The sequence below is a fragment of the Thermobia domestica genome, chromosome 8, assembly GCF_964235325.1.
Source record: "Thermobia domestica chromosome 8, izTheDome1.hap1.1, whole genome shotgun sequence".
NCBI lineage: Eukaryota > Metazoa > Arthropoda > Insecta > Zygentoma > Lepismatidae > Thermobia > Thermobia domestica.
The window spans coordinates 286,490,335-286,517,120 of NC_137461.1; the positions used below are offsets into that span (position 1 = coordinate 286,490,335).

Below are 26,786 nucleotides of genomic sequence, written 5' to 3' on the forward strand. Positions count from 1 at the left end.
CAAAATTTCCCGCTTCAAGGACACGGTAGGGAAATGTGAATGTTACCGTTCCAAAGGCTGTTCTATTCTGAAGAGGATGAGGTATGAACCATGATCCTAGGATAAATAGGAATGATGATGTAGCTGCTTGACTGAAAGTCTATAATTTACCTTTAAAAAAAGCCGTAATTTAAAAGGGTTAAGAAACATTGTTTGGGATTGATATAGGTTAACAATTGGGGATTAATTCAAAATTCAACCCTAATACTTTCACTTAAATGGCATAATTAGCATTTAATACTAATTCCTAATGCTTTTTCTTCAGTTCGCGACTTGTAATTTACGAGGAGAAAGATTTGATTTAAATAAAAAAAATCAACAAAAGTGATTTAAAAAAAAAATCATGGTTTTTTTCCACCCTGCTTTTAATAGTAGTACTTGTTCAATTCCTGTAGTAGTAAAATTGGAAGCGTTTTGAAAAACGTTGCGATATTATTAGTATGAGCACATCAGCAATCGGAACTTCTTTATCTTCTGTTACCTATCAGCTTGTGTTGTACGTATTTTTCACATTGTAACCACGTGACGTTTCCAGTGAATTCTTGTACAACGCTTTTACTAGTACTTTTTGAGGAGGTACACAACCACGCACAGTGATTTTTACCTCATCCGCCATCTTTTAATCTGCGTGTATGAATACTGATCTGCCACGTAGTATTATTTCTAGTCAATGAGGCGTCTTTTACATGCTCTTGTCCAATCAATTTATGTCATAAAATGTCCGGGAATCCCTAACGTCCTTTGGGGAATCCCTTGCACCGCCACTGCACAAATCTGAAAGCTGCACATTTGGATAGAGCAGGTTAGGATCCTTTGACGATATGATGCCGTATTACGTCTACGCACAATACTTAGTGAAATATTTAAGTCTAAAGTTCGTTTTCCCACACTTTCGGCAGCCTATAACACGTAAACGACGCGGTTTTCGCCCTATGGTTATTAGAACTTTTTTGTTTGTTTTACTCTCAGGAATCACCCCTCTGGTTTTGTACAATCCGCGGCAAAAAACCTGCAACATGAGCATATAAGTTTATTGTGAAATGACGTAGTCTTTTGCTCCAAAATAAGTGTGCACGGGAGGAAGCCGAGGTTTATCCTGGTGTGATTCGTTTCACTTAGACGTTATGTTCATTCCCTGTGCTGTTAGGAGTAGTTTCACAATAAACTTACATCCTCATGTTGCAGGTTTTTTGCCGCGGATTGTACAACGAATTTAGCGCCATACTGTATACACTATGCCCTCCATTTAAATAAGTTTAGTATTATAGCCCCCTGATTTCTTAAAGGGTTTCCAAAAATGGGTTGGACTCTGCCAGATTGTGATCTAACATGAGATTCGTTATCTTGCGACACCGGGACGCTTCCTGGTACTGAAAAAGTTATGTGAACTCGCCTTAGACCAGGGAAATTTCCGGTCTTCAGTGGGAACCAAACTCTGGTTTGATACTGGATTCAGACGTAAAGTTTCGTCTCCTGCTTTAAACGCTCCAGTACCTGTAGTCTGCTTCTTGCTAGGGAATCCACTAGTAAGCAGAACTGGGAGATGGGCTTTAGCTGACAGGTGCAAAGGCTCAAAGAAAGAAATAAAAAACTTTTGTGAAGAAAACGAAGTTTTTTTCTACAGCTTTTTTTTGCCTGGATTTTTTTTTTTTTTTAATTTTCGATCTTAATGAAGAAATGACAGTGCTTTCTATCTTTCTTTTTTCATTATAACACGAAAAGAAATCGTTTAATTACTGTATTCTGAAGAAGAAAAGACGAAAAATTAAGGGATCAGTTAAATCGGTCACTTGCTAGAAAGGGAAAAGGTAAAATCAGTTAACGTAGTAGGTTTTCTAGTTTCAGCGAATTGTCTGTAAAGTTGAACGACAAAAATATGATAGTAAAACGTTTGATAATATCGGTAAGGCTGTTTTGATAATGAAATAATTTTGTGGAACAACATCGTCTGTAATTTATCCATATACTTCACTTAGTAATGTTTTAAGAGCTAAAATACACATTTTTTGTAGAATATTCGGCGGAACAAGTATTCATTCATCAGTTGTTCATTCATTCGATTCGATTTGATTTGAGTTTACCGTCCCTTTCAGCAGCGAGGCTATATGAGATGTGGACTTGCACCTCAACATGGAATCACATGAGCTTTCATCTGGAATCAAACCCGGGTCTCCCGCATACGCTATCCACATAGCCACCAGGGAGCTCAATGGAGATCATTAAAGTTCGAAGGAGATACTGTTAAAAACGCAATATCCAGGTTTCTGCTTCAAAAATATTGGCACGATATAGCAGTAAGGAAAGCAGTGCTGTGACCACCGTTAGACTAACCTCATGCCAAAAAGTGCCGTTAATAGGTTTGATTTTATGTCGTATCTATCTTGCCTTTCCACACTTACTGGTATAAAAGTACATATAGATCACTGAACGGTTAGATGTCTGTTAACAACTGTTTTACCATTTCTTCTTCTTCTTCCTATTATTATTGTTTATCTTATTATTATCCTATGCACTTTGAATTCATAAAATTTATATGATGTTATATTTTTTTCTCTTCAGTAATTGGTGCTGTTATTGGAAAGCAGAAAGGTAGAAATATAGAAATAATGAACTCCTTTGAGCTTGTATACAATTTTATTGATGGGGACATTGTCATTGATAGAGACTACTATAATACCAAGGAAGAGCAATGTAAGTATTTCACTCTTTTCTCCTCTTTTTCTAATCTTTGTGGTTCATTGAAATTTCTTCCGGCTCTTGACACTAATCTTCAATTAGGGGAAATTACGTGGGCATTTCGGGAAAAAAAAAAAAACGCCATTTGGTTATCAATGGCATACACTCACAGATACAAGACTTTTATTATACACATTAGAAAAGTACAACATTACATTATTTTTCAAGATATTCACCGTTCAAATTGAGGCACTTATCATAACCTTTTACAAGGTTTGAAATTCCTTTAAAAAAAAAAAAAAAAAAAAAAGCCACGGAATGAAGCTACCCGCTAACGACATCGTGAAACGTATTGTCATTATCGTGAGCGGTGCGACGCTGGCCAGTGTCTCATGTGCCTGAAGAGGTAGTAGTCGCTCGGCGCCAAAGCTAGGTTATAAGGAGGAGGATCAAAAAAAACATCCCAGTGGAACCGCTTCAAAATTTTTGGGTACGATCAGCTGGCTAGCGTTATCGTGAACCAACACCACACCGGAAGTCAGCATGTTCCGACGTTTATTCAGGATGGCTCGTCTGAGTTGTAAGTTTCACAGTAAACTTCTGAGTTGATGATCTACCGCACGCACTTCTAATTTGGCCGAGTTTTCTATTGGAGCATTCATTTTCAATTGTTGTAGCGGCTGAGTGAACTGCGATGCTACCTTCTCCTTAGACTGCTCACTGTCTAATGAAAATAGCGCCACAGGGCTGTCGTCACGCTTCCCGGCCATTTCTCGCACATGCACGAAAGGATTTTTTTTTTTCGAATTGCCCTTGTAAAGTGAATTGGAGAAAACTAGGCACATGTTTCGAAAATAACACAGTAAGAAAAGTGCTTTAAAAAAGTTCAAGGAGCGCGAGAGTTCAAGCTTTGAAAGTACACTAAATTTTAAATAAAAAAATTTAAGAAAGCAAAAAAATAAGTTAGTTGGTTGTAGATAATGAAAGAGATAGGCCAAATTCTTATAAATGTTTACTTATTTATGTTTATGAGTGTATTCAGAATGCCAAGATATTACGTTAGTGTATAATTATTGTTTGGCACTTGTGTTCTATTGTATTCCTCATACAGGAAGTTTGACTCATAGTAAATATTTATAGTAAGAAAATAAGCTTACATTGTGTTTTAAAAATAAAAATGACGGCTATGGGAATGTACAGGCTGATTAATGAAAATTGATTTTTTTTCTATCATCATGTCGTCATATCATGATTGTAGTATTCGAGAGTAAACCACTTCGGAAGTCCATTATCCCGTTCATCTTGCTTGCTTATTGTAGCTGTAGATGCCCCCAAATTCTCGATGTTTTTGATAGTGTATCATCCGTAATTTGCAACATTAAGTAATAAGTGGGATATTGTGAGATTTCGTTTAACATGTGGATTTGAAATATGTCATAATCTGATATTGTGCCATTTAAAACAATATGCAACTTTGTTACGTTGGCAACTTAGCGGGGAGCGAAACTCCCAATCAACCAGAGAAAGGACTCTTTGAGACTTGTTTACATCTCTCTCTTTCGTAAATACTGTATTAAATCAAGAAAAATGCATAATGTAAACACTTTTTTTTTTTTTTTTTTTTTTTTTTTTTTTTTTTTGTAAATAAATTCCAGTAATACGAGGGTCGGCTCTAAAGTTTCTGACCTTACAGTAAAGTTGACGTGGAAGTGAACTGCATTTTTATGGGCGTTCTATATAGTTCCATTGTACTTGAGTGTATACTTTCTAGCGACGTTCCAGGTTTTTTCCTGAACATGTAACCAGTCAAGAATGTTTTCGTTGCAGGAAACAGAGAATAACTTAAATGTGCTTAGACGGGGAATAGGGGGATGTGAATGAAATCAAAGCTAAGTGACACAGTACGTTGACATGAAGAAAGAGAATGTCACGTTCTAGTTTTGGGGGGCTTCAGCTGAATCTTTTGCCGCAGACATTGCAACGGGTTCGAATAATAGCCTGCATGAGACCATCCTGTGCGTCCCCAGAAAACTATCATCACCACTTTCCTTGCTGAAGGTTAGCAATGAAACTTCTGTGGTGGAGATAAGGAGTGTTTTGACTGTTTGTTATGACTACTGTTTTGAGTCTGGGTCAAAATGATGACATCACATTTCATCCTAAGTTACAAGGTTGCTCAGAATGTCGTCACGGTTTGCTTGCACATGTTGTAAATTTGCATCTGAGAGAATCATAAATTCGCATTTGTAATCAACGTTCAAACTTCGGGGAACCAATTCGCAGCCGCTTTGCGCATTTCCAAGTGGTCGTAAATAATAACATACACGCGATCTTGAGAAATGCCAAGACGTCTTGCAATAGTTTCTTGCATTATTCGGCAATCTGGCGGTGAAAGCAGACCTTGGGCACCAATTCGAGGCTTGTCAGTGAGGAACATCGTCCACATTTCATTCATCTACCACTTCATTGTTGCATAGGATGAGGCATTGTTCTGTAAGGTGTATTGCACATCCTCATGAATCTGTATGACCTTCTAACCCTTCAGGAAAAGTACCGAATCATCGTACGATAGGCAATATGCGTCTTATTTACAGATGGCTCCATACTGTCTCACAGTCCCACCTGCACAGAAGAAACGGTTCAACCTCAGAACATGTAACCTCGTAGGGAATACATGTAAAATCTACGCTATGGCTAGAGGCACGAGTGTTTTTCAATGCGCGATAAAACTAAATGCGTCAGAATTAAGTAATTTTCAGTTTCTTGACATTTTATGATATTCTATGTGTATTTTTATTGGTTTCCATTGCGCGATAAAATGCGAAATTTGTAACAATACGCGAGATAACGCGAAATTTAAAAAAAACGTTTTCATTAATTTAAAAACGCTAGTTTCCCGCTGACGGAATAATAGAACGTGGCATGAACGGTGAATTTGGGTAATTCGGTTACGGCTGTAGAGAACTTGTTGCGCGTTAGCTGTCACCGTCGCAGCTGGAGGGGAGTTTCGAAGTGATGATTATGTGAAGTTTGTTGTAAATGCAGTTACAACAGTATGGCTTCCAACAAGCAATGCCAATTGTGATTTTTTTTTTTTTTTTTTTTTTTTAAGTATGGACTTGTGATAAGTGACAAACGTACAACAATGAAAAAGGAAAATGTGGAAACATGTAACATGCTTATGTTTAATGCTTAAATGTAACTTGTTCCTACTCTTAGCAAGTTTTGTTACTGATTTTCCTTCAGTTTGATTTAAGTATACAGTATATATAATTTTCTATAAGTGAAATTTACAATGTCAAAGTGAAATATTCAATTTATTTTGTTCTTAGGCAATTAATGGTTTATTTTTATAGTGATCTATGAATAAAAGGAACAATTGTAAAAATGTTAGGGAATATCTTTTCCACAAAATGTGAAACTTTCTTTGGAAAATGCGACAAACGCGAAATTTTCAAATTCTTAGTGCGAAAAACTCGTGCCCCTCTCTATGGCACACAAAAACTTCATGAATCAGAAACTTTCTAGTCGACCCTCGTACTTCGTATAGTATCACTGTTTTTCATCGTCCAATTGTTTTATTTGCTATGTATTTATTTACTTTTATGTGCAGTTAAACAGGTATTCAGTGATTTGGATTTTCTTGGCTGGTACACTACAGGAGAAGGGCCTGATGAATTAGACATAAAGATTCATAAGCAGATATGCGAAATCAATGAAAGTCCTGTTTTTCTAAAGCTGAATCCACAAGCAAGGCATACAGACGTAAGTAATTATATATTGTGAATTTGTAAGTTTATTCTTACTTTGCATGAACGGCTGTGTTTAAAGTAATATGCTTGGGCTTTCGGAATTGTTCTGCTTTAATACTTCTGACGCATTTCGTCTCAAATTAAACATGAGTTGTTTACTCACCCCTATTGAATATATTTGAAAATATATATTTTCCTCTTCTGTAATATAAATCATGGATTTTTTTTTTTTTTTTTTTTTTTTTTAAATATTTGTTCTGGTCAAAACATTAAGGGAGAAAGCCAAATGCTACAGAAGCGACCCTGAAAATTGTGCAAAAATAATTTGTGCTTGAACGTGTCGGACAAAATGCGGAGTCATGCTGGAGTAGCGCCCCCTCGTGGCTATGTGGTTCGGATCGCACATTAAGCTGTAAATCCACGTGCTGCATAGCCTAGCTGCTGAATGGGACACTAAACTCAAAGTTCAATTCAAGGGACATGGTGCTCAGTGATACGCTCGTAGAGCGCTTACCTCTGGTGCATAGGGTCCCTAATTCAATCCCCGGCCAAGTAAGTTTGTTGTGAACAACATCGTATCTTTGTTTTCTCATTCCACCAATTTTTCCATCATCATTCACTTGCGTTCGTCATCGTCTCCTTTAGCCTAAAGGGCATAATCGCTGGACGTTAAACTTAAAGATTTTATTTACTGTACAGGTAATAGATGACGACAAGTGGTTTCCCGTAGTCGGCTAAGCGTTAGAACAAAATATATTTCATCTCTGTAATAAAACCGGAAGTGGTAGAATTCAATAGATTGAGAAAATATCACGCTATATGAACCAAACGCTTTCGTGTGTGCACGTGACATTGCTACTTGTTTTCTAATAATCAATAATAATTTTGAAAATATTGCTTTCAGTTTAACATGACATGACTATGCCCTTTAGACTAAGGGAGACGGACGATTAACGTAAATGAATGATGATGGAAGAGTTAGTGGAATGATAATATAGGAGGAGAATGGAGTACCCCGAGAAAACCCACGGATACGTTGTTGTCAACCACAAACGTACTTGACCGGGAATCGAACCACGACCCAACGCACAGTGGGGCGAAAACGCAAAAAGCTGGCCAAAATATGATAACTATATTCAAATTGAATGAAATTTAGTATTAAGGGGTTATTGAGGTTGCTGATTACGATTCTGCAACTAACGTTGAAAAAAGTCGTAGAAATGTTCTCAAAAGTGGCGATAAAGGGGTTATTGAGGTTGCTGATTACGATTTTGCAACTAAAGTTGAAGAAAACAAAATGGCGGAATAACAAGAATGTCAACTAATTTTCACAATGTATCTTTAACAACATTCACTTTTTTTAACATATTTTGATGAACAATTACTTGTTACTTACGTTCTTATTTATTAGAAATGTATTATTACTTAAATGACACAAATTATTGGTATTTGATTCGGTTATGATAACTGCAACGGCTTGTCACTGTAACATTAAATGAACAATAATTAACATCAACACGCTTCGTAATTGGCACGTTTTGGCAGTTACGTTTTTGTCGACAACATTAATTCATTTTCAGACTACCATTCTACAAAATATGAACGTGGTGCACGAGGGTGCACATAATGTTTTCAACGCTTTAAGTTAATAAATATATATACAATGTGAAAATTTTGCCTGACTTGCGATTCAAATTATAAATTATTACACCATTATTATTAATTTTTCACTTCATACACTTATTCTACTTACCAGTACGATATAGGAAAACTTTACAGATTTAAAAACTATAAACGCGTTCGAAAGTTACAACCGTTTAATCGGACGCGTCACAATTCTTCCATTGTTCTCTACGCATTTGACCTGCTGAAGGGTCTACTTAAGAGTGGCTCAGGTAGTCGGAATAAAGTAAAAACCCTATTCTACTTATGGATTTGGGCCCTTCTAACATCACTCTAGCCAACTACATAAAAATTCCTATATTACTAACTTTCGTTTTTTTTACTTTTGGCCAGCTTTTTGCGTTTTCGCCCCACTGTGCAACGTAGCAGAGGTAAGCACTGTACTACAGAGGCATCATAGCCTCCTTCAATAATAATAATAATAATAATTGAGGAGGAGGGGAGTACCATTTGAGTTCATTAATAAGAATATAGTCTTTTAATGGTTTACAGTATAATGTACTGAACTTCGTTTCTCTTCTCTCATAAAATGGTAAAATTGTACTCAAAGAACGCAATTCAAAATAGCATTTTATGATAACGTGTTTTATAATTATGATATGTTTTTCATTCCGAATTGTAATTATATTTATTGTGGTTTTAGTTGCCAGTAACGATGTACGAGTCTGTGATAGATCTTGTGGAAGGCCAAGCGACGATGCTGTTCGTGGAGCTTCATTACACTTTGGCTACGGAGGAGGCGGAACGAATCGGCGTCGACCACGTGGCCCGTATGTCTAGTAACGAAGCCGGAGAGAGTTCTTTGGGTATGTGTCGGCTGTGGTTTCTTGTAAACAAATGTACAGTACCTTTATGACAACATTAAGTCATTTTTCTTAGAGTTGTGCGTGTATATTTCAGTTCCTGAAAGCTGATGATTTTTGAGAGATGGAAAACTTTCCATTTTAATCCACTGCAGTATGATATAAAAACAGTTTCGTTAAAAAAAAAGTACTCACACTATAATCGTTGCCTAGCTTTATCCAATTGAAGCTAGGATCCCAGGTTCGATTCTCTACCACACGAGTTTGTGGTACTCAAAATTTACCTGAGCTAGAATTTCGTGAAAACAAGAACTCCGTTAGGCCTTCGTTCCATTATTGAAAAAGGGAATTAAAAGATAAAGAAATAAAAATAAAAACCTTAGGAATTAAGTACCTTTTGATATCAGTGGTTTAGTTTCAAAACTATTATTTATTAGAAAAATGGAATTTAGAATTATATAAAGCAGGCCTGTCCATGAATTGGCTCCCGGAGCCAAAGCGTGAGCGAGCACGAGCGAAGATAAGAACAGGTGAGCACAGGTGCTGCTAGCTTCGCTTCTTCCACTGCATCCGATAAGTGTTGCCAACCACACATGATGACCAAAAACCTATGGCCAAGCCTGGCCAGAAATTCGCACGATGATAAGCATTGAGCAGACGCAAGCGTGAAATGTGCAGGTGTGCTCTCCCCCTCCCCATTTCGAAAGCAGTGACGCGAAAACACTGCAGGAAATAAAATTGGTACGTTTTTTGGTCGAGGAAGACGCATGATAGAGGTTATAGTTAGCGTTGAAGTAACTAACAAATGAACGAGAAAGAAAGAAAGAAAGAAAGAAACTAATATTAAACATGTCATCTTACAGACGTAAAAACGACTGCAAAAATCGGAAACGAATTGTTTCAGACCTTTTTAGCTTGCTTACACAATTCGTGACGTTGTATTACATTAGCATTCGGTCTGTAACTTGTCACTCGCTTCACGTTTGCTAAGTTGTAAACGCCTTTCGTTGCTAGATTGATAGGAGAACGACGGGAGGTTGAAAATAATAATAATAATAATAATAATAATAATAATAATAATAATAATAATAATAATAATAATAATAATAATAATAATGCGTATTATTATTATTATTATTATTATTATTATTATTATTATTATTCGGACCAAAGAGGGATGAAAATGGGGATTGGAGGAAATTCATAACTAGGAATTGCATAGTTTATACCGCTCACCTAACATTATTAGGGTTATTAAGTGTAGAAGGCTCAGGTGGGCAGGCCATGTAGCCAGAATGGAAGGAATTAGAAACGCTTTCATAATTTTAACTGAAAACACTAGGAAGACCTAGGCGTAGATGGGAAGACAATATTAAGATGGATCTTGCAGAAATAAGAGTACAGAGTAGAAACTGGATCCAGTTGGCTAAGGACATAAGTTAGTGATCCTTTTTCACTTTTAACAAGCCACCGGCAAGCAACCAGCCAGGGACAATACATTTTTCCTTATTAAAAAGACACTCCTTGTTAAAAAAGAAAAAAAAAAAAACTAATTGCAGTCACTAACGGTCACTCTTAAAAATGAAAATGGAATGAAATTTTTGAGTTTTACGTCCCACGGTTATACCGGTTAGGCTAAAGGAGACGGTGATAATGAGAAATGAATGAAATGGTGGAATGAAGAAAGTGGGAGGAAACGGGAGAACCCCGAGAAAACCCACGCACACTCTTAAAAATGGAAAATCTCTTTGGCTCTCTTAATATTTTGTTTGATGCTTTGCGATCAAAGTAACTTTAAAAGTGGAGTAAGAAATACTATTCTTCCTATTGATAGTGTAATAGTGGCTTCTAATCTCCACAACCAACCCCTTGCTAAGCCTATTCGTACACACATACATGCATAAGCTAATTTTTTGGAGATAATACTTAGATAATTACAAACAAGTGCTACAGTTTTTTTTCTTATCAACAGATTATCTCTTTTCCTAAAAAGCGAAACAACATAATATAACAAACCCACACTCGGATATAACAAACCCACATCCTTCTTTAACAAAAGGAAAGAAAAAAGAAGAAAAGGAACGTACATAGTTTATCATTTGATTGCTGTTACAAGTTTGTATTGTCTATAGTTAACGGTTACCACATTGTAAAAAAACACTTTACACTGAATGGCAATCAGTTACCATACATACTTTTTTTTTTTGGTAAGCTAGTGATTACCGCCAAGGTTGACAACACTTCCGCTCCTCTAAGGACGAAGCCCGAAGATCCACGAAGCACGAACAATGGTATTTGCTCGTAGAATGCTCGTGAGCGTTCACGAGGAGAGTTTCCACTATCTGCTCACCGTGGGTAGGGCTGATATAAAGAGAATAGTTTTTCACGTGAATGTGTAACATCTTAGAGGTAATTCAAGTACAAGTTTGTTTTCAGTATTATATTGTGTTAACTGATGGTGGAAGTTATGCAACAGGAAGTACTTCCTAATATTCTGTTTCCCCGAAAAATTCTAAACCAGGTAAATCTTTGATAGGCATATATTTCAACAGGCGGTTCTTCATCCCTGAGTTTGCAAAGCTACACATTGTGATGACAGTGAAGTACATTAACGCTTCACGTGAGTTTATTTTTAAAGTAGATTCAGAACTAAAGCGCAATAATACATTGACCAGGGCTATGTGATAATATGTTTAAAAAAAATCACGTAACACAACAACTGCCTTCATCACAGAAGGAGTGGAAGTCTGATGAAGACACAGTTATTGTGTTAAAACCATTACTTTTTTTTTTAACATACTGTCACAGTTTACCTCAGTGTGTCATTGTGTTTTAGTTTTACAATATGAAGACAAGACCTGATAGAATAGTTAAAGTAAATTCAGTGTTATGTGTAGTGCCAACGAGGTTAACAGGGTGTCTACTAAAATCGCAAAATGAAATTTCGTGACTTTTTCGTGACCTTTTCTTTACCAAATCATAAAATTTTCTAATATTTTCAAGAGCGAATTTGGATGCGAATTAGGCCGAATTTTCATCCATGCGATAGAAACGTACTTTGCTTGCGATTTGGTAGCGTCTAAAGTTGATCATAGACATTTTTGGTGGTTAACTTTGACGTTTTATACAACAAAATTTTACAATCTGTACTTACATTTGAACAGTTAAAAAAAAAAAAAAAAAAAAATCGTGACCCAAAAGCTAAATTTCGTGACTTTCATGACCATTTTCTGATTTCGTGACTTTTTCGTGACATTCGTGACTTTCGTGACCGATAGACACCCTGGTTAATATTATTTTTTTTATCCTAAGTTAAAGGGATAGGCTATTACCGATACTGAATCAACAAAAGAACGTAAATATTTCTTAATTACGTACTGATGGGGATGACAAGCAGTTGATGAAAACGTATACAGACAAATTAAAAACACAGGTCCTTAAGTACCCGGCTACTTGAGGCGATCGCAAAGCGTATTTATTGCTCATGCGTACGCTTGGAATACGCTGACCATGTATTTAAATGTAGGTGGCTAATCTCAAACGCGAAAGCAATAAAAACGCGGAGAAAACGTCAGCTCGAGCGTATTTTATGCGTTACGGAACAATAGACCGCCTGCTGTTTTAAAAGATTTCAAAAGGAAGGACAAAAAGGAAAGACGTGTTGCCAGGCAAGGGGATTGTAGCAAGAAACAGCTGCTTGGAAGATGGTTTGTGCAGAGTATTGGAACTCTGCTAGTATAGACCTGGACCTGGAAAAAAGACCCGGAAACCCCGAGTGGCTCACAGTATGATTTACAACTCTGGCAAAAGTAAAATTACTGAATAGCCACGCATCGAAAACGCTTTCTCAAATAGCCACTCTGTGAGTTCAAGTGAATTCAATATTTTATTTATTATTCAATATGCATCCTACAAGTTCATTAAGGAAGTAGCTTAACAGTTTATTCTTCTTTCAAGAAGAGCTCCTCCGTGGCTAAGCGGTTAGCGTACGCGCCTTTGGTATGGGAGACCCGGGTTAGATTCCCGGTGGGAGCTCATGTGGTTTGGATTCCACGTTAATCAGTAGGTCTCACGTCTCATATAGGTCCTCGCTGCTGAACGGGACGTTAAATTCAAAATCAACTCAACTCTTCTTTCAAGAAATAATTCAAGGTACAAGATATGACTGTCGTTACGTAAACAAAGCTGTTTTAAAAAATCAGCTTTGTCTTCAAATTACATTTAAGGTCTTTGTATGAGTTCTGATTATGTAACTTTCTTGCCGTTAGTTTTTATAACACTTTTCTTGTGTATTGTTTTAAAGATGGACAAACAAGCTGACATTTATTTATTTATTTATTTTATTTCAGTGGCGGAGCACCTTCAAGCCCAACATAGTGCTATCAAGATGTTGCATAGTAGAGTGCGTTTAGTGTTGCAGTATGTTCGAGCTGTACAGAACGGGGAGTTACCAATTAATCACGAGGTACTACGAGAAGCTTATAGCTTAAGTCACCGATTACCTGTGCTCAACAATCCACGATTCCGAGCTGATTTTTATAATGTGAGTACCTGACAATGCTCAGAAGTGTATCTTAATAATATTTTCGGATTAAGGTGTATTCTTTTTGTACTACTAGTTAAATATACCCATGCTTCGCATGGGGGCTGTATTTGGAAGTCAACGCCTGTTTGAGTATCACCATTGATTTCAGCGACCGCGAAAACTATGGATTTGATACTAATATCGGTCATTTTGGGCTATTGTTTTCATGTCTCGGTATCCCCACCCCCCTGACTCCCGGCCTGCATACAAATGTAACTAAATTTGCAGGTCATCGCTAATTGAAGTGTCACCATTGATTTCAGCGACCGCGAAAACTATGAATTTGACACTAATATCGGCAATTTTGGATTAGTTTTATATGTCTCGGTATCTCCCCCCCCCTCCCCGTGACCCCCGGCCCGGAGTCGAATAGCGTGAATTTGGAAGTTAATGCGATCGGAGTTTTACCAATGATTTTAGCGACCGCGGAAACTATGAATTCGACACTAATATCGGTCATTTTCTACTACTTTTACATGTCCCGGTAAATGCTCCCCTGAGACCCCCTGGTTCGAATTTTGGCAAAAACGTTTAACTCTGGTCTGGAGCCTGGTCCAAGGTATTCGTGACTAAAATTTGGTAACTTTCGGTCAATTTATCTGGTTCCCAAGCCGGTTCCGGTAAACGCTCGCCCCCCTCCCCTGGTTCTATATTTGAAAAAAAGGGCTTCGTCTTGATCTGGGGCCTGGGCCAAGGTACCCCTGACCAAAATTTGATAACTCTCGGTTCACTCGTCTGGTTCCCAGGCCGCACACAGACAGACAAACAAACAAACTATTTTATTTATATTAGATAAATTCCCTTCATGTTAGAAATTTAAAGTAAACATTTCTTGATAAAGTACATATCCTGATAAAGAATGAAGAAGTAGAACTACATAGAACTGAATAGAGGTAACGTGAGTCATCAGTACTAATGAATTAAGTGTCGATTATCGTATCTATGAAGAGAGAAGGAAAGGGTTTAATTGTAAATAATATTGCTTTTATTGGTATCAGGAAATTACAAACTCTCAGTCTAATTACAGCTCCCAAGAATAGTACAAAAATAGCAAAACAAACATGCATATAATAATATTAAGATAGAACATTCATTAAAGTAACATAATAAGTTATTATGTTATTATTAATAACTCATATTAAGAAACACATTACTGAAATGACAATTAGATTATAAAAGAAAACCATGCACGGACAATGATAAGATTAAAAAAAAAACAGCGTAATTAAAACATGCGAAAAAAGTCAGTAATGTGTAAATAATTTTTGGCATTTGACAAACATTTGCATATCGGAGCGTCACTAAAAATAGGATTATATTGGACAATTTTAAAATTTCTTATTGAGCTGTTAGGGACTCCAAGATTAATATCCTAAATTAATGGTAATTTGCCAGTCAAAATATTATGGAGTAATTTAATATCGAGTAAAGTTCCTCGTTCAGATAGTTTTAAGTAGGTCATCCCGAGTTTTCGTTGATAAAAATTTGAATTTCTATTTTAACCATGAGAGAAACAAATTTTGAACTACTTCGATATCTCTTTGAAAATACTGGGCTCCTTTATTCCAAATACTAGTACAATATTCAAGGTGACATCTTACATTAGCATAGTATAGAATTAAGCAGTTTTTAAAGAGGAAAATAATTTTTAGAAATCCATTTTCTGATTCCTAAGTTTCTTCTAGCTTTAGAAACTATGCACTCCAGAAGTTTATTAAATAACAATTTGCAATCAAAGATAATACCCAGATCCTTAGTAGAGACAAACTTTTTGACCAAAACATTGTCAACAACATAATGATAATGAAAGGATTAGTTTTGGAGTAAAAGATACAAAACATGTTTCATTAAGATTCAGAAGTAGTGCATTAGCTTTTGACCAAGTAAAAATAGTATTAATATAATAATAATAATAATAATAATAATACAAAATACATTGCAGTTTAAAAGCTTCATTTTTCTCAGTAATGGAGGCAGGAAGAAATGTGAGTTATTTTAAAAAACACAGTTTGGATGACGCAAAACTGTCCGGCATATAGAAAACTTGTGAGACTGTCCCACAGAAGAAGCATTTTAGATTCTAAGCGTGGAGACATTCGAAGAACAGCGAAGTTAGAGTCGCGTCTATGAGAGACGTGGACTTAGTTTAAGGTGGAATTCGAAGCACAACAATACATGCAGTGCTCTTTGACAGGGAATCAAGTCATGTGTATCAAACGCATTTGGACTAACCATTTAATCAGCGGGTAGACCATTCCCTGGTGGCGTCATGGACGTAAAAAACTGCGTTCGTTGCTGCTTCTGCCACTCATCATTTGCTCGGACAATTTGATTTGATGAACAAGTAGTCCAAATTGAAACACACGTTTGTTGAAAATCACCGATTGACTATAGAATTGCCTCTAATATCTGCATCTCCGTAGAATGTGTTCGGCAGACCAATTGAAAGATTGGACCCAGCGTTTCCCAATCTTTTTCAACTTGCGGCACACTACGGGTGTTACTTGAATTCTCGCGGCACACTTATAGATATTATTATTTGTAAATATGAAACACAGTGGTATTTTTTCTGTGATTATTGATCTTCTCACAGAGAAGAAAGCTCGAACACTGGTTTTTCCCCGTGGTAAATCATTATGCTTACTTTTCATTCTAAGTTAAAAATAGAAAACAATTGCAATGAAATATTGGACTCAGGTTTTTAAAAATACGCTTTCTTTTTCGAAAACTGTATCCAACCTTTCACTAAGAACAAAGATCACTAAATAACGAACGAACAAACAAATTTCTTTTACTTTTAAAACACAAATATAGGTGTTTTGTCGAAAGGATTAAATGATATTTTAAATTTTCATGTTGCGAAATAGTCTGTAAATGATAACAAATAATTTTTTGAACATTAGAAATGTACAGAACAGTAACACGGAATGAAACTTAAAATTGTAGATTCATAGTAGAGGTTCATAGTAATGTGAAATACAAATATATAATTTTCATACGTTTTGCAATTTGATTGCTATAAAATTAATAATTTTGTTTCGATTCTTCGCGGTACACCAGTGGCCCATTCACGGCACCGGTTGGGAAACGCTGCCTTGGACATAACCATTTAGTATGGTTAGTTGAAAAAAAAAAAAAAAAAACTGGAAAAATAATAATTAAACATTTTACTCTAATAATTCCTTATTTATTCACCGAATAACAAAAGACAATAAACTCACAAACAAACTAATTAATACACTTTTCTTCTTAATTGTTAAAACGGCTACTAACAAAATATGCAAACACTTTCCATCCACTACTCATTAATGACAAACTGAGCTTCATTATTCTAAGTAAGGTGGTTCATACATAAAAATTTTAAAAAATCATGAAGACAAATGTTCAGTAATGGCAACCTATTTTTTATATTTCATATTTGGTACGTTTCGTGTATAAAGTTAACTAAATGTTATGTTCAAGCTTACAGCCCACTGTATCCCGTAGCTTGATTAAAAGCTCTAATTGTTTACATGTAACAAATTTATTTATTTATTTTTGAGTTGGACCGCCAGCCATCCAATACATTTTCCATGCCGTATTTTGATTCGTTTATACAAGTACTTCAAGAGGATCCCGCAGGTTGCGATATCTATTAGCGTCATGCAGTCAAGTTATAGGGCACGTAGCGACATCTGTTAGCGTGATTTTTACTATATTAGGAATTAGAATGACACACTGACACATTTGCCATTTATGTAAGGATTCAAAATGAAGTCTTTGAGTTTTACGTCCCCTGGTTATGCTGGCTAAACTAGCACCAGAGGTGGACGCTCTACCACTGAGCCACCGCGGCCTCTTGTGAAGATTCAAGAATAATAGGCAATTTCAAGAGTTTTCCAGGTATTGTCCGTAAAATTATACTTTTCCAAATATAATTCATGTCTTGAATGCGATTTGAGGTAACTGCATGTTGTAGGTAAAGATAATTCTAATCTTAGAATAAAGGGGAATTGAAGGATATTTTCAGAAATTTTATTTCATGTAATTATCGTACGACATTTTTAAAGTTCTTATTTTGTGGTCGTGTCTTTTAAAACTTCGGTCTTAAATTTTAGCTTCTACCATCCAGGCACGTAGCCAAGGGGGTCGGGGTTGGACCCTACCCCTTCAAAATCAGAAATGAAAACAAAAGATAAGGAAGGATGAAACAAAAAGAAACGAGAAAAAGAAGTATCAGCGTTAAAAATAAAAAGCTATAACAAGCGTTTGGTTACTCTTTCTTATGAGGAGATTTGTGTAAAGGAAACGGGGAGAAGGGGGTCAAGTTAAAAATTGATATTATTGTTACATGGAAGCACAGTAATGACAAAAAGTTATGTGGAAAGAAAGTTCTATTAACATTTGATTTAAGAGAGAAAGAAACGCAGATACTTTAAAATATTTTTAAGACATTGTTTGATATGTACACTCATGTCCAAAATGATTGTCGCATATCTATAACTGTCTTCTTGTAAAAATATAATTTGATAATGATTTTGCAGAGTACTTTTAATACTGATACTTTGTGTATAATCGGGAAATGTATATTTGTGGTAAATTTCATAGGAAAAGAATTATAAATACGAAAATTAGAATGAGTAAAAGAAAATGTTGCTAAATGGACAAGAAAATTTTATTTTCTTTTTATTGTTCTTAATTACTACTCTTTTGACATGAAATTTGCCGCATACATGCCTTTGCTGATCATACACGTACTAACATAATAGGAGATAACGGGCGAATTCGTTATCAAATTATATTCATACAACAACACATTTATAAACATGCGACAATGATTTTGGACATGAATGTACCTTTTATAATAGTGGGTATGCACTTTTTATAATAGTTGAGGTCATAATGAAAGAAAAATTGTTATATCTGAATGAACAGAGGAAGGAACGTAGATATTGTAAAATCTTTTTCAATGCTTTTTTTTTTATATTCTTTTACTCGAGATTTCTTCATAGTTTGTTATTAAAATACTTGCTAACATATCCTCATTTTATTGTCCTAACAAACCAATGTACACTATATGATCAAAAGTATCCGGACACCCCCAAAAACATATGTATTTCATATTAGGTGAATTGTGCTGCCACCTACTACCAGGTATTCAGTATCAGCGACCTCAGTAGTCATTAGACATCGTGAGAAAGCAGAATGGAGCGCTCCGCGGAACTCACGGACTTCGAACGTGGTCAGGTGATTGGGTGTCACTTGTGTCAGAAGTCTGTACGCGAGATTTCCACACTCCTAAACATCCCTAGGTCCACTGTGTCTGATGTGATAGTGAAGTGGAAACGTGGAGGGACACGCACAGCACAAAAGCGTACAGGCCGACCTCGTCTGTTGATTCTCAGAGACCGCCGAGACTTGAAGAGGATCGTAAAGTGTAATAGGCAGACCCGACCATCACACAGGAATTCCAAACTGCATCAGGATCCACTCCAAGTACTATGACAGTTAGGTGTGAGGTGAGAAAACTTGGGTTTCATGGTCGAGCGTCTGCTCATAAGCCACACATCACGCAGGTAAATGATAAACGACGCTTCGCTTGGTGTAAGGAGCGTAAATATTGGACGATTGAACAGTGGAACGTTGTGTGGAGTGACGTATCACGGTACACAATGTGGCGATCCGATGGCAGGGTGTGGGTATGGCGAATACCCGGTGGACATCATCTGTCAGCGTGTGTAGTGTCAACAAATAAAATTCGGAGGTGATGGTGTTATAGTGTGGTCGTGTTTTTCTTGGAGGGGGCTTGCACCCCTTGTTGTTTTGCGTGCCACTCTCACAGCGCAGGCCTACAATGATGTTTTAAACATCTTCTTGCCTCCCACTGTTAAAGAGCAATTCGGGGATGACGATTGCATCTTTCAATACGATCGAGCACCTGTTCATACTACACGGCCTGTGGGGGAGTGGTTACACGACCATAGCATACCTATAATGGACTGGTTTGCACAGAGTCCTGACTTGAATTCTATAGAACACTTTTGGGATGTTTTGGAACGCCGACTTCGTGCCAGGCCTCACCGACCTACATCGATACCTCTCAGTTCAGCACTCCGTGAAGAATGGGCTGCCCCAAGAAACCTTCCAGCACCTGATTGAAAGTATGCCTGCGAGAGTGGAAGTTGTCATCAAGTCTAAGAGTGGGCCAACACCATATTGAATTCCAGCAGTACTGATGGAGGGCACCACAAACTTGTAAGTCATTTTCAGCCAGGTGTCCGGATACTTTTGATCACATAGTGTATGTTGCCAATAAAGTAGTTTAGATTGATCGAGCCCCTGGTGTGATAACCACAGTATTTCATGCCACGCCCCTCCTACGATTACGAAATCCTGGCTACGTGCCTGTAGCATCCGTCCTTGAAAATAAGAATAAGACGCAGGACTCACTTGAAATTGTACCAGGGAAAACGCTGACAAAACACATAAAAGAAGTGGATTAATAAGTTAAATAATAAACTGACACACAAATACAAATATTTGCATGGATTAGGTGAATAGATTGTTTATCGGGATGAAAACTTTTTTTTATATATAGGGTGTTACGAAAATTTGTTACAGTATTTTGGAAATAGATTTCTCACATCAAAATAAGGAAAGAAATTCGTATGGACCTGTGGTCGGAAGTGCATAGTTTCTTAGTTATAGAGTGCCGAAAACTTGAAGAAATGAACTTTAAAGATCCATTGTTCCACTACTATAGGATCGATCGTAGTCGTGTCAAGGCCACTGAGAAGCTAGTGTGTGAACTATCCAAATATCCATCTTTCAGAACCTTTGGTACTTGCACAATGATTTTTAGAGAGGCTGTTTAGGAGTACTTGATCACTCTCCACCTACCTCTCTAAAAATTGGTGTGCAAGTATTGGAGCATTCTTAAATATGGACTAGCTGAACCTGCGCTCTCTACACAGTGCATCATTCGCATAAGTCTCCTTATCATTCCTTACAACATCTGTACATGTCCCTTTACAGACACAAGTGAAAGACGTATTGATTTAAAAAAAGCCAAGGGGTATCATAAGGGGGAGACTTTTTTTCGATTATTTTTTCTCAATATCTCACACCGTTTGCAAGATTTGAGCCTGCTTCCGGTTGGAGTTTCTAATTCATGTATGACCAGTGTTTTCTTTCTTCTTGCATGCAGTATGTAATAAGCAAATACATTACATACACAATTAATTATAATGTCAGTTATATATAGGGTTCATTGGGCAAAACACTCCCAAAAAAAGGTTCATCTTAGACTGGAGAAATGGTTATCCTTCCTTTTCCATTATTATTTGGCCATGAAACAAACCCCTGATACATATACAACCCCAATATACAACAGTGTGGTGTTGGAATGTATAATGCTTAGGATGTGATGCTTTAGTTTTTTTTTTTTTTTTTAATTTTAACACTTCCAATGTATCCGTAAAAATGTAATAAAGAAATAGTGCCCATGCTTTTTAAATATTCAATTAGAACTGAACAATCTACATGAAATTTGCAATCGATCAGTGAAAACGTCATCTTTCTAGAGCCTGTAGTTTCCGAGATCTCATTGTCGAAAGGATTGGACATAAACATATAAACGTAGTTTAAAAGAGCTCCAAAGATGGCAGCACAATTCATTTGCATTTATTTCGGAGAAGGCTTATTAAAGGCAAAGGCCTTTGGACAATAATTTAAAAGGATAAACTTTGTGAAAAATATTTGTTTAAGTAATTTATTTAAAGTACACTCTTTTAAAATATTTGTCTTTGTTATAAACGTGAAATCACAAATAACCGTAAATCAAAGCTTTGAAAGCTAAGGGCTTGGTTGTTCTCATTTGGTACTGTATTATTTTAATAGATAGGTATTTGAATAGTTCACATACCAGTTTCTCAGTGATGTCTTGACCCGACTACGGTAGGTCACATAGTAGTGGAGCTATGAACTTTTGAGCGCAGGTCCATATGTACTTTTCGTCTTATTTTGATGTGAGGATCTCTCCCCAAAATTTTGTGACACATTTTTGTAACACCCTGTTAATACACGTCTGTACACTATCTAACTGAAAGTGCCATCTGTTAATACACTATAAAATAATTATGTGACATTAAAATGTGTAGTTTTCGATCTGAAGAAGGATATAATTGTATTTTTTGTTTTCTAGCAATGCAACGATGTTGGTTTAATGACCTATTTGGGAACGATGACCAAAGGCTGTAACGATATGAATCAGTTTGTGAACAAATTCAACCTGTTGTACGACCGGCAGGGCATGGGACGAAGGATGAGAGGACTCTTCTTCTGAGACGTGCTGGTAAGTCTCATAAATTGACAACTTATTAAGTAAAAACAATAGAAACAAGTCAGAGTTAAGGGGAAAGAATTTGATTATTTCCCAGCAAAAGTGCATTTATCTCTCCATACATTTTCTTCCAATAACTTTAGAACAGATTGATGTATTCCGTTATAGTTTGCGCAACTATTCAGAGAATTACATTTTCTGTATCCAAATAAAGCAACACTGAAAGTGGTAAGTTCGTCCTTAAGTTGTCTTAGTGACAAGAAAACGTGAATAGAAAATATTACCCATGTACACTGACCTGACATCTGCAACATTGAAATAACTACCGTAATTTATAAGCAGCATTGTTAGTTCCCAGCCTAATTATACGGGAGTTTGTAGTATTACAGGTATATTTGTGTGTGTATATGGTACTTTATTTCTCGGTAGCTACTCGAGTGATCTAAACCACTTTCTCTTGGAGAGTAACCCATCGTCTAAGGAATAAAGATCATTATATTTGATGGCCTGGCTCGCCCAGGGACAGGCTCGGCTCGGCGTGAATGTTGTACTTTATTTCTCGATAACTAGTGGCCGAATCTAAACGAAATTTTTAGACCAAGTAACTCGCCGTTCAAGGAATAATGCTTGCTATATTTGGTTATCGAACTCGACTAGGGACTCGTCTCTGCTTGTATGTGGTACTTTATTCCTTAGTGACTGCTGGCCTGATCTAAACGAAATCTGGTGACCAAGTAACCCACTGTGTAAGAAATAAAGCTTGCTATATTTAGTGCTCGAACTCGGCCAGAAAAAGGCTCGGCTCGGCTTGTATATGGTGCTTTATTTCTCGGTGACTACTGGCCTGATCTAAACGAAATTTGGTGCCCAAATACCCCACCATGTGAAAAATAAAGCTCGCTATATTTGGTGGTTGAACTTGGCCAGGAACAGGCTTGGCTCGGCTTGTAACCAGTACTTTATTGCTGCTGGCCGAATCGGAACGAAATTTGGTGGCCAACCGTTTAAGAAATAAAGATAGCTATATTTGGTGACGGTGCTTGGGCAGGGACAGGCTCTGCTTAGCAACAGAGGCTGTGTTCCACAGCCTTGCACGTCGGGAGCATTTGAGTTCGGTTCTTCTTATATTAGGAGCTATTTACAATAGATTGTGTAGAATAAATAATTCCTAGTTGATGTCTTAACATGCATTTGGCATTGTAACATCATATTAATACCGTTTTAATGTAGATTGTAAGTCTGCAAGAAATCAAATAATCGTGAATGGCCTATATATACTTTCGCTTACGACTGTCAAATCTTGTTCAAAATAACCGGCCTACCTACTTCTCAAAGCCTCGATTTCCCGTGGGGGCACTCGGTCGGAAAGGTGTCGAAATCTTTTCAGAATAGCCATCCTGAATGAGGTTATTTATAGTGAGTTTTCTACATTCACACCAGGCAAATGATACCTAACATAAAGGTCCCAGGCCGCTTCCGTCCTTCCCCATTTCCCTGACGTCATCCTTTATACGTGACGAGTTAAAATGGCCATAGTTACTGTTTCCTAAAAGAGTGTAACAATTTTCACATATTCAGCATTATAGCAACGTGATTTACAACGGAAATAAGAAAACAAACATTTGAATTAAGGATGTTAATAGTATTTACTCGAAGATTTCACCGACTGAAGAAGGTACAAGTGTCAATTGAAACGGTATCAGTACAAAACAAGAACATTAATGCAATCTGTTAAAATGAGTTACGCATTTTTTATAAACAGCATGTATCAGTTGCGTATCTCTGGCATATTCTTTACGAATCATATATATATATATATATAAAACACGGCATACCAAAACGCTATTTCCGCTCAAAAACTCGTTATATAACGACAGTATTAATGTAAAGGCATATTGTAAGCAACATTTAATTATTATTATTAAACAAATAGAAACGTGCATTTATTAATAATTTATGAAAATGGATTAAAGTTTATAGTGACGGATGGTTAAAGTTATTTTATTCTAAAAAATTAGAAAATATATTTTTTTGTTACTGTTTTACAAAAACATATATATATAACTATAAAATATATTTTAATTAATAAAAAAAGGTAAAATTAACTGTCTTTGTTTGTTGGTGTTGAATGATGTTCACTTTCCTTAAGATTATGGACTGTGCAAATGTATCACCGACTGGTGGTAACGAACCTACTGGGCCCGTGTGGGCTTGCCACGAACAGTCGCCGATCCATTCACCCAGCCAATCATCTCCGGAAAATAGAACTCAAATTTTGCCCAAATAAGAAGATTCCAGAGCCTCTTCCATCTCAACTCACAGTCCGGCATCCAGGCCTACAGTCCATCATCCGCATCCCACCGTGAGATAGATGCGAACCACAAACTACCGACACAGGATATCGACCTCCGAGCGGAGCTGGCAATGAGCACTATGGAGATCTTAATTTTGTCTGAAATGGCCCTACAAAAAAAAAAAAAAAAAAAAAAAAAAAAAAAAAATCTCCATAAGAGTTTCAAACAGAATTTAGTAGCGCAACGAAAAATAAATAAAATTAAAAAAAAAAAAAATCCAAACTGAGATTTTGATCAGACTGGTAGAAAAAGAATTTCTGTAGGCTCGTCTGTCTCAATCCCGGGTCACACCAAGGAAAATCTCTTTTCTTCGATTCACAGCAAGTCTATAGGTGAGAATTTAATAACATACAAGAAGTGAAAAAGTGATTGACTGGACCGGGACCCGAACCCGGGAATTCCGGTATACCGTGTCCATGCGTTAACACTATGCTACCCAGTCCGCTTTCCGAAACAGCCACACATTCTCTCACTCTTCTAGTCGGCGTGCTTCACTCAACACACATGGCTTGTACCACAGCCTAGCTGCTGCACTTGGACAATCCAATGTCCATATATTGAAAACACCTTTTGACGGTTGTGATTTCATACATTACAGAAAGGAGGAAACAACGGATTTAAACAAGCAGTGGTATTTACAAGCCATGTGGTCTGAGTGGATAGCGCCGACTACACAAGTGGAAGGGTGTTTGGCTGTTCAGAGAAGTAGATTGGGTTGTGTAGTGGTTAACGCATCGGCATGGTATGCCGGAGATCCCAGATTCGAATCCGGTTCTGTCAATCACTTTTTCACTCTTTGTATGTCAAAGACATTAATAACGTTTTCAGCTATTGTGTATGATTTCTTGGCCTTGGCAATTAGTTTGGCCACCTTATAACTACCTTTCTTTATATTTTCCGAAACACATACTGTAGTAGTCATGAACGATTATATATATATATATATATATATATATATATATAATTCGAGATTTCAATGAATTTACACGTTTCATGGCACCAACATGCCGGAAAAATATTTTATGATGCTTATTTGTCGTCCCACGTAAACATTTTCACTCGCGAGGAGGGCATACTGTTCAACGTTCACTCGCCTAGAGGGCACACTTTCAACGTTCACTTGCCGAGAGGGCATACTGTTCAACGTTCATTTGCCTAGAGGACATAGCGTCCAACGTACCCGCACCAAAGTTTATAAGGTTATCTAGAGGGGAGATTTCAAATTGTCTTCCCATCCTCCAAAATAAGAATAGTTTACTAAAGGATGAAATTTAAAAAAACGATTTCCTCCAAAATGGCTCTGACGATTTTGTTTAAATTTTGTACACCAATATTTCATTAGCAACCCTATACTATAGAACAAGTCATTTCTCTGGGGAAAAAAACAAGGAAATGTAGTTTATTTTTGGGATGAATATTTTCCGGGCGATTTTCTCATTAACATCTCGGCTGATTTTGTTTATATTCCAGAAATAAAAGCTTGATTAATAACCTCACAATACGAAATAAACCATTTCTCTTGAAAACAATCTAGAAGGTGTTTTTCAGTCTTGGGGAATGAATTTCTTTTTAGACGTTTTTCTCAAAAAACGATTAAATCTATTTTCTTCCTATTTCGTAAATATATATTTAATTAATAATCTATAATGTTGCAGATAGTTTACCTTTGAGAGTGAGTTTTCTTGTGACGAAGTTTCCCGAAAACGCCATATAATTTTGTTCGTGTTTCACAAATAAATGTTTTAGTGATAAATGCAGCATAACGTGTTTTAGTTTGAAAACTGGGAACAACAAAGTTTAGTGCGGTGGGCCATATTTTTTATTCGTTTTGTTCTAACAGCCGACGGAAATACTGTACAGAGAATAAAATACTCTACAAAAATAAGGATATGAAACACATTCGATGCATTGTATTGTATAAAACACATTGAGATATAATAATAATAATATAATGATAATATAATAAACAACAGCTCAGAAATTAATTTCTTACAACAGGTAAAACTTCGCGGCACGCCGATTGCGGATCACTGATATACAGGGCAGGGTTGGCTGGTTTAAACCAGCGTTTTTTTTTAAAAAAAAAAACTGCTTTAAACAACAACAAAAAAACGAAAAATGCTTTAAGTCGTGTGAACTTCATGGTGACGTTTCCACATGTCAAACCATCAGTATTACGTTTATCTACTTTTCATCTTTTAATCAAGGAGTCCCGTGTTCAATTCTTGGTCGAACCACAACCCATCTTTCAAGTGTAAACCAAGTAGCGATTCGAGGTGTCCCTTTAAGCGAAAGTCTTCTCCGTGATAACATTGGTATTTCATAAGGATGTTAAGCCTAAACACGAAACGAAACCAAATTATATATTTCTACTTCCCTGAATGTCTGTTGTTTTATAAAGAAGCCAAGGTTGCTTAAATATATTGATAGAAATTGGCAGAATTTATCAACTGCTTACGTAGCTTCCAACATCAGCTTGGATTTGACTTTGTTTTAATTTTATTGAATGATACCTACATACCAAATTTGTAATTTAATACCTCAGTTTTAGCGTAGTGATTATGATGAGTTGAC

General features: G+C 36.5%; 1 protein-coding gene across 3 annotated transcripts in view; it reads left to right on the top strand.

Annotated features, from left to right (window-relative positions):
* The window catches only part of CSN6 (COP9 signalosome subunit 6), a 41,568-nt gene that overhangs the window by 12,540 nt on the left and 2,242 nt on the right, over positions 1–26,786 (top strand). For all 3 annotated transcript variants that reach the window (XM_081769911.1, XM_081769910.1, XM_081769909.1), the window contains exons 3-7: positions 2,599–2,730; positions 6,329–6,480; positions 8,794–8,956; positions 13,303–13,496; positions 21,721–21,870. In XM_081769911.1, the coding sequence (XP_081626037.1) occupies positions 2,599–2,730; positions 6,329–6,480; positions 8,794–8,956; positions 13,303–13,496; positions 21,721–21,861 (782 nt within the window). In that variant the 3' untranslated portion in view covers positions 21,862–21,870. The remainder of the gene's footprint in view (positions 1–2,598; positions 2,731–6,328; positions 6,481–8,793; positions 8,957–13,302; positions 13,497–21,720; positions 21,871–26,786) is intronic.